The sequence below is a fragment of the Squalius cephalus genome (assembly GCF_949319135.1).
Source record: "Squalius cephalus genome assembly, chromosome: 20".
NCBI classification, from domain to species: domain Eukaryota; kingdom Metazoa; phylum Chordata; class Actinopteri; order Cypriniformes; family Leuciscidae; genus Squalius; species Squalius cephalus.
This window is the reverse complement of record NC_137141.1, coordinates 24,663,704-24,672,931: the sequence shown is the minus strand read 5'-3', so window position 1 is coordinate 24,672,931 and position 9,228 is coordinate 24,663,704. Positions and strand designations below refer to the sequence as shown.

Sequence of the window (9,228 nt, the reverse complement as noted above, 5' to 3'; positions counted from 1 at the left end):
GTCCGTGCCAGAGAGAAGTATGACCGAACACACCGTGTTGGATTCTGACAGTGCAGACTGGACTTACAAGAACTTACCATGACTTTCTCAAGGAATCCCTTTTGTACTTTTTTCCTTCTTGCTTTGTTGTTTTTTTCTTTAACCGTTTTTCTGAAAAAATGGCACTTTGGTCTCCAGGAGAACAAACCTTTTGGTGATGCTGCCCGCCCAGATGGTTTAACTCCAGAGCGCGAGAGATTACTTCAACAACTTAAGGAAAGACAACAAGAACTTGAGCTCTTGGACATTTCATTTGATAATATAACATCTTTAGAGGGGTTTAAGGATCCACATTTATCCTCAAGTGAGAGTGTAAACTATATCACTGCTAAAACTGTTATTGGTTGTGAAGAACTTAGTGGCATAAAAGCTGTTGACTTTCTTGGTTCAGGTTACACTAAAACAGTGTTAAAAGCAGAGTTACCGCAAGGATTATTCGTGGCGCTGAAATCCGTAAACCATCAGGGCACTGACATGAGATTGTGCATGGACGATTTTAAAGATTTACAGGGCTGTCATGAGCTTGTTTCTTTCAAACTGAGGAAGGAGATTGTGTTATTGCAGAAACTGCAGCACCCCAATATTGTAGAGGTAAGAAAATAACCCTTATGCAATAAATTGGACTCACTCTCCAGGTTGTGCTGTTGTTATGTAATGTTTTAGATATGCAAATGTTTAATATGTGCCACACATTGCATTTTGCCCCAGTTTATCCATCCACTGAGCTTTTTGTGTTCATTCCAGCTGAAAGGTCAATGTCAGGACAGCGCTCTGGTTGGTGGCATCACAACAGTTCTGGAGCAAGGGATGCCACTTCAGATGATACAGCTCCTGCAGAGCCCCTGGGAAGAGCGCTTTCGGGTAAGAGCACCACCCCCCAGGCCTCCTATGGAGTGTTAATCAGAGATTCCCCACCCACTGTCCCCCCACAGGGCATACCTGAGGTGGGGGTGGATGGAATTCTTCAGCTTGGGTGGATTAACTAGAGCCCCATCTCCATACCAACTGAGCCTGATCAAATAGTACCGAGGGACAGATGTCTGTCTCAGATGTCCATCCTTTTACTCTTCTTTACCCTGATAATTTCTCTGCACTGTTTGAGGGAGAGGGCGATGCCAAGTTTCACGAGGCGAGAGAGTATTTTCTTTCACGTTCACTTTGGTATACAAGAAGCAGGTGTTGAAACTCTGTGCCTTTGATTTTTGATAGGTTCTGATGATGACAAATGCGTTTAAGCTAAAGGGCTGTAATCGAGTGTCTCTTTGACATCCTTACCTTCTCTGAAATGTCTTAACACGTGGTCGAGAGTTATTCAAAAGGTGTTTGGTTTCATCCACCTCTGTTTTTAAAGAGCTGTGGCTACGCTTTCTTATTCAAAGGGGACTTGATACCATTGCTATGCTCTCCAGTGTTAAAACATTATATAAGAAAAAACTATGGATAATGATGAAGATTAGTTAGTAAAACATTTACAGATTTATATAGTTTACGTTGTGCATATAGAAGTATCAACTTACTTTATTGATGCCCGAGGGAAATTCGGGTGTAAAACAATACATCAAATGTAGGTGCAAAAAAAATAAAATCAATGTTATTCACAATGCAAATATCATGTTTTTAATGCGCATTTTAAGTTTAAACAAGTTACAAACAAGTGAAACATTCTACCAGTGCATGAGACAAACACACTTTCACACATTCTTTGAAAACAAGCTAGTTGTCTCTCAAATAAATGTATCTCAGAAAGACTGTAAAACCAGTATATAATAAAAAAATCGTATTATTATACAAAAAAATATATCATTTAAATATCTATAAAAATTAGTTTTTAAGTTTTATTGGTTCATAAAATTGGTAACATATGAACTGACCATTTAAATGATTTAATAGCACTATATAGTAATTATAATACTAATTATTTAATAGTATATTTAGGTTTTACCTGTACATAAAATTTGTAACAAAAACTGATCGACAAATGAATACAGCATGGGCCTGTTTTTGTCAGTTTTAGTAACTATTGATTGTGTTTGCACTCAGGTCTGTCTTGGTTTAGTGCGGCTTCTTCAATACCTGACGCACTCGCCGCTGGGATCGGTAGCCCTGCTGGATTTCCAGCCTCGACAGTTTGTTATGGCATCAGGAGAACTCAAGCTAACAGACTTGGATGATGCAAGTATTCAAGAACCAGCCTGTCAGGAGGACTCAGACTGCCTGCTGCAGTTTCCGCTCCGCAATTTCACCTTACGATGTTCCCCCTCTAAAATCTGTGAAGGCTTGAACGAGATGAGGAACCTCTACAATGCCTACAGGTGAGTACTTCCCACATTCCATCTTTATTGTCTGAGGCAGATAATAAAAAGAAATGTTGTACAAGAATCTGTCATGGTCGAGTTTCAGGACAGCTTCTCCCCTCTTTGCCTGTAATGATTAATTCTCCACCCTGCTGAATGTCAGGAAATCAGTTGTAGCAAATTGATCTCGCAGCGTGAATTACCACTCTGCTGTTCTTGCCAGAGTTTCGGATGAATTATATGAATTCATTATTTTCCTCCCCAGGTATTTTTTCACCTACCTGCTGCCTCATCAAGCTCCCCCACTGGTGAAACCTCTTATTCACCAAATAATGAACTCCACAGGTGAGTTTAGCTGTGAAATTCATCTTGATGAACTCAACTTGGCTATCACAGCAAAAGTAGCTGTATAATGAAAGCTTAATTTTACATTCTGGTCACAGGGGATTTGAAGCAAAGCATTAATGAAACCCTGGTCGCCTTTGAAGAGGTTTTGCACGTGTACAAATCTGGTCTGCACCTGGAGAATTTGCCGCCATCAATAACAAGAGGTAATGCATTGGTTTTAGTGATGAATTATACTTCTTAACAGTTTTCAGCTCCCATTACATACATATTCAATCATTACTACTGAAAAAAAGCATTCCAGATATACCCAGAGCTCGCAGCATGATGTGTCTCTGACGGCACCTTAAAGAAGATGTACTTCAGTCATAAAACATGTGTAACTCAATCCATCTTCAAGGGCCAGTTTTGTACCCCGTAAGACTCCCGCTACCTCTTTGACACCCATAAATCAATCACATGGCCATAATAAACCTGCACAGAGGCATTAAAACAGCCAAGCATTGTCAAAGAATCTTCAAATCTTATGTCCAAACGCGTTCACAGCAACTCTTGTAAAAAGTTTCCACACTTTGAGATTTTGGCAGAGCCACCGCTCTTTTGTTGTCCCCACATGTGCGCTCACACATTTAGTAACATGAGATTCTGCCACTTCTACTGTGAGAGGACTCTTTTCTCTTAAAGTCTCTGAACGTGCTAATATTTTACAGATGGGTGTTACAACAGTGTTGAGTGGATCCTGGAATGGTTTTGATGCATTTTTTTTTCTCTTTGTGCAGATTATGCTGTCCTGAAAGGAATGAGGAGTGTTGCGAATATGGAATACAGATGCAGGCTGTCGTACAACCAGCAGGGCTGCGTGCTGTCTGTGCACAGTGCCAGAGAGGCGGCGCTCATCTGCACTTCTCATCCACAGTGCACAAGCTTCTCTCTCAGCAGCGAACGAACTTGGACAGGTCAGTGTTTGCTTTGGATTACTAGATTACAACAGTAGGATCAAGATTTGTTCTTTGGTGAAGCAAAAAGTGACACTCAACTTAATGAATTATATTTTCTCAAACCAAAAACAATCTTTTTACTTTGAGTTTAAAATAAATTAAAGCCACGTGTAACTCAAAACAGATCCCAATCACAGCAGAAAAAATATATATAAAAAGTATTGTTTTTGTCTTGTCTTTTTGTACTAATATCTAAAAATCTTTAAAACAACATACATTTTGGTAACACTTTACAAGAAGGTACATTAGTTAACTAACATGAACTAACAATGAGGAATACATTTGTTACAGTATTTATTAATCTTTGTTAACGTTAGTTAATAAAAAATACAGCTGTTCATTATTTATTCATGTTAATTCACAGTGAATTAACTAATGTTAACAAATACAACCTTTGATTTTAATAACGCATTAGTAAATGTTGAAATTAACTAACTTAATAAATACTGAAGAATTATAGTTCATTCTTAGTTCATGTTACGTTAACTAATGTTAACTAATGAACCTTTATTGTAAAGTGTTATCCATATTTTGTAAAACATTTTTACAAGATTGTGTATTCTGTTCTTATTTTATGAATAAACCTCAATACATTTTGTTAGATTTATATTAAAAGTGTGTTTAAAATTGAGAACTTATATATATAATCCTTACCAAATTTAGTTAAAACAGTGTTTTAAATTTACTTTTAAAAAACAGATTATTTTTTTTCAGATAATGTATCTTGAATTTAGTTAGCAATTCATTTAAAAAATGTCTTAAGCATAATCCCTACTAAATTTGTTAGATTTATGCTTTAAATAATGACGACAGGCACAATTTAAATATGAAACATAAACTTCATCCAAGATATATTATCTGAAATATCTCATAAATTTTCTTCTAAAGTAAACCAAAAATAATGATTAAAATAATGATTTTCGCAGTGTGTTATTTGAGAAAGAATGTGTTTTACAAGGAAAATGGTAGCAATAAATCCTCAGGACTGTTTCGCTTTGGAAAAAAACTCTGAAACATCAAATAAATATCTATTCGATGAGCAGGCCTTCAATAAAGCGGTGACTACCTCTGTTCAGTATTATAAATCATCTGAAAACATGACCGTTGTGTCTGTCTGGAACAGACTGTGTCTAACCCAAGGGCTCTCTTTGCCTTTACTTGTCTGCAGGTCGACTTCTTGCCGCTTTCAGAAGTGGCTTCAGCCATCTGGTTCCAGATGTGAACTCAGCAGTGTACATGAGGAGGGTTAAAGCCTCGGGAGCTGTGCTTTGAGAAAGAGAAAGCCAGAGGAACTGGGGCGGGGGGAATTTGAGACAAATGAATGTGTTATATTTATAGGCATCTTACTCAATGGCTGTTTGATCTCCCTGCCAATCCTACACGCTGCCAAGGAGCGTTTAAAAGGATTTCCCTTCAGGTATAATTGACCTGAAAAAAGCAGAAAGAAAAATATAGCCTTCTAACTTTTTCTCCTGTCCTACGTTCACATGGCATGGTCCACTGGAAGGACATTGAGCCTGTTTTACACTGGCTAATGCCTGCAGGAGGAAAAAGAAAACAAGCTCTTTCACAGATTTACTTTGATGTTAATGAGGCCAGAAGTTTGCAGCGTTTTGCTGGATGCCAGTGTGTGCTGAGAACCGTGTCAATAGGCGGAAAAGTGCTGAAGCCACAAAAGTGCAGGAATGTTTAGTGGGAGCCATTGTCTTTCCTGTATTAACTGATATATATATATATATATATATAGGAAGTACGCCATACTTCATCCCATGGGTGTGTTCATTTTCTTCTTTCAGAGAAAGAGACATTAATGTTATTTGTGTGGATATGTTCGTTCTACATTCTGTGTTTTGTTTTATTCATTTTTTAATACAAACCAAGTAAAAAAAAATCATTTGTCTTTCATTACTATAAGGACAGTTTTCCGATCACGGCAACAGAAACCTTTTTGCCATAACTACATTGCAGCATTACCATCTTAATGTTATCAGCGCTTTCTGTTAATTCACTTTTCAGGTGTGAAATCAACTGTCGGCCTTTCCATTCTCCTCTGCTTGTGTTTTAGCAATCATTTCTGAAGAGACCTCCAAGCGCAAAGTTTACACAAAACCTTTCCAACGCATGTCAATAAATCACTTGCAGGGTCATTATAGTTTAATTGTTACATGTAAATGCAGCTTGTTTGGGGCCCCTTTCTCATGGAGAAGCCCCAAAACAAAGGAGCATTAGGAACAATTAAAGTAAATCTGCTGTTAGCACACGAATGGGGCTGCCATCTGCCCTAGTTAGGGGTTTCCATTCAAGACTACATAGATATGCACAGATAAGCCCAGCTATGGTTTCAGGGGTAGGGAATGTTTAGGTGGGAGCCATTGTCCCTCTTGCATTCCCCTGGTGCTCCTGGGGTTTGACCACTGATAAGAACTTATGCAATTATTTTGCATTATCTGAAACACTTGATATGAGAATGACTTAATGTAGAGTAAATCAGCAGTGATGGAATTATCCAAAGGTGCAAACTGTTGGTAGAATAATGTGAGGTGGTTTACTGGTCATTTTTCGCTTGGGTCTAATAATTAAATCTAAAATACATTAAATATGTAATTCATACATTCAATGACTTGCTGTCCTGATATAAAGAAGAAAAAAATAAATTAATTGAAAATCAAACCTACACTCTAAAAAATGCTGGGTTGTTTTAACCAAATAACCACGTAAACCAATAATTGGATTAAAATGTAATTAAAAAATGTAACCCAACGGGTGGGTTTGTCCATATTTGACCCAAATTTGGTTTAAAACAACCCAGCATTTTTTTGTGTAGTTTGGTATCATCATTTATTGTAATTTGTATATATTTTATCAATATTGCTTCCTTGATTATTAATATTTCAAAAATGATATCCGGTAAATCAAATTCCTGTGGTGTGACCATTGACTGTAGTGTGCGACCAACATGCAGAAAAAAACATATAACAGGAAATGATATCATAGAGAGGACCCCTGCAGACCCAAGTGGTTGTGTCAAGGTCAATAAATCTTAAATAATTAGCCACTTTTAAATAATAGAGCCACTTTTAGCAGCAATAATTATTTTCTGTATGACTTTATCAGTCTCTCACATTGTTTTGGATGAATTTTGGCCCACTATTCTTTACAATGTTGCTTCGGTTCATTGAGTTTTTTGGGCATTTGTTTATGCACAGCTCTCTTAAGGTCCAAAGACCCTTAAGGGACTTGGACTGGGCCAGAACAACACCTTGATTATTTTCTTTTTCAGTCATTCTGTTGTAGATTTCCCGATGTGCTTGTGATCATTGTCCTGTTTCATGACCCAATTTTGGCCAAGCTTTAGCTGTCGGATAGATGTCCTCACATCTGACTCTAGAATACTTTGGTATACAGAGGAGTTCATGGTCGATGTAAAGACTGCAAGATGCCCTGTGGCTGCAAAAAAAAGCCCAAATCATCCCCCCTCCACCACCGTGCTTGACCGAGGTGTTTGTGCTGATATGCTGTGTTTGGTTTTCGACAAACATGGCGCTGTGCATTATGGCCAAAAATCTCCACTTTGGTCTCATCTGTCCACATAACATTGTTCCAGAAGTCTTGTGGTTTGTTCAGATGCAAATTTGCAAACCTAAGCCGTGCTGCAATGTTCATTTTAGAGAAGAAGCTTTCTCCTGGCAACCCTTCCAAACATGCAATATTGTCCCATCTTTTTCTAATTGTACTGCCATGAACTTTAACATTTAACATGTTAACTGAGGCCTGTAGAGTCTGAGGTGTAGTTCTTGGGTTTTATGCAGTTTCTCTGAGTAGTACACAGTCTGACCTTGGGGTAAATTTGCTGGGACGTCCACTCCTGGGAATATTGGCAGCTGTCTTGAATGTTTTCCACTCGAGAATAATCTTCCTTAATGTAGAATAATGGACTTAAAAGTGTTTGGAAATGGCCGTTTAACCCTTCTCAGATTGATGGCAGCAACAATTGCTTCTCTAAGATCATTGCTGATGTCTTTCCTCTTTGGCATTGTGTTAAACACCTGAATGCTCTAGACTAGCAAACTGCCAAAACGTCTGCTTTTATAAAGGTGTTCACACTTGCTGATGATCAGTTAATCAAAGACATTTGATTAGCAGCGCCTGACTGCTACTTACCCTCTTAATTCCTATAGAAGCAGTAAGGGTGTACTTAGTTTGGCACACATGGCTTCTCCATTTTGGCCTAGTTTTTGTTAAATAAATAATGACACGGTGTAACATATCATGTGTTGTTGTTCATCTGAGGTTGTGTTTACCTAATTTTAAGACCTGCCTAGAATCAGATGATTTTTTTTTATTATGTCCTGATACGTACACTGTAAAAAATCCAACTTACGTTTTGTATGACAAATTCAGTTTTTAAAGTTTATTCAACTATTTAACATGAAAAAAGTTGAGAAAAGTTGAGATAACTCAAACACGTAAGTTGAAAAAACTCAAAAATGTCCTGCAGCTGGTTGCCTTAAACTTTTAAGTTTTCGCAACTTTTTTTTTTTTTTTTAGTGTACAAACATAGAATTCAATAGGGTGTTCTCTCTTTTTCACATGACTGTATAATGATGTGTACTCACATTAACATGTTTTTTTAATGCTACAAGTTTTTCAGTACCACATATGAAATCAACATTAATATAAATATTACATTTGTCTTGGCACATATTTCAAACTATTTTTTAAAGAGATTTATTTTCTTTATTGTGTACACTTTTATTTGTCAATGACTCTTACAGTGAAGCCACTACACTCATTTTGTGGCTATGTTTTTAAAGTACAAAAAAAAAATACAATGATCATCAAATGGGGTTTGCAACCTTTCAACCTACAATTAAATTTCTGGATTCTGCTGTGTTTTTCTTGGCTTGTATATACTGACATGGTAATGGCAGACATGAATTGTAGCTGTTTTTGGCCAAACTCACATAACCATGCATCACAGCACACAGATGGAAACACTACAGTGTCTAAAACACACTCTAGGCTTTTTAAAAAAAGCACTACATATGTTTTACAATGTCAAGAATGAAAGACCATGTTGGCAACTTATGGCAGTTTTCTCTTTTTTCCTTCTTATTTGTGTTGGCTCTTGAATCGCAGTCTGAATCACAGTTGCATCGCCCACACCATAGCATAAGTCACGAAACGTACAGTACATTTCTGCTTTTTGTTTTTAGTGTAAGGACACATGTCGCCCTTACCTCCCAGTGTCTCATAGTGGGGCTCTATGCTGCTGTGGTTTTAACTGACAGCCGGGCAGTTGTGTGGCGTTGAACTGGATTGTTTTTGCGCCCTGCTCTTTCCCTGCCATTTTGTTTCTTTAGTTTCCTGTTTCACTCAACTTATTTCTATCACTCTTATTCATGACCTCCATCTGGAAATGATATGTAGCCCAAAAGCAAACCAGAGCTTGTGGTTTAGAAATATGTTGCATTTGTGTTTGTAAAGCCGTGAGGTACTTCAAGAGATTTCTGTAAAGGATTCAGCTCTCTCCTCTGACTAGATTGGCTCTG

At 37.5% G+C, this 9,228-nt stretch overlaps 1 protein-coding gene across 2 annotated transcripts; it reads left to right on the top strand.

Moving 5' to 3' along the window:
• On the top strand, positions 1-5,107 carry pkdccb (protein kinase domain containing, cytoplasmic b). 2 transcript variants are annotated; one of them, XM_079854280.1, is made up of 8 exons: positions 1-343; positions 431-630; positions 784-900; positions 2,080-2,351; positions 2,599-2,678; positions 2,777-2,884; positions 3,458-3,634; positions 4,845-5,107. In XM_079854280.1, exons 1-8 carry the CDS (start codon positions 79-81, stop codon positions 4,946-4,948), a joined length of 1,323 nt encoding a protein of 440 aa, XP_079710406.1. In that variant the 5' UTR covers positions 1-78; the 3' UTR covers positions 4,949-5,107. The 2 variants fall into 2 exon arrangements, with proteins under 2 accessions (XP_079710406.1, XP_079710405.1); XM_079854279.1 differs by having other exon boundaries at positions 1-630.
• The last annotated feature ends 4,121 nt before the right edge of the window (positions 5,108-9,228 follow it).

Excerpts from the sequence above, each read along its gene's own strand:
- pkdccb (XM_079854279.1), top strand. The coding sequence starts at position 79 with ATGACTTTCTCAAGGAATCCCTTTTGTACTTTTTTCCTTCTTGCTTTG. Across the intron at positions 631-783 it reads AGCACCCCAATATTGTAGAG|CTGAAAGGTCAATGTCAGGA; the intron begins GTAAGAAAATAA and ends TGTTCATTCCAG. Across the intron at positions 901-2,079 it reads CCTGGGAAGAGCGCTTTCGG|GTCTGTCTTGGTTTAGTGCG; the intron begins GTAAGAGCACCA and ends GTTTGCACTCAG.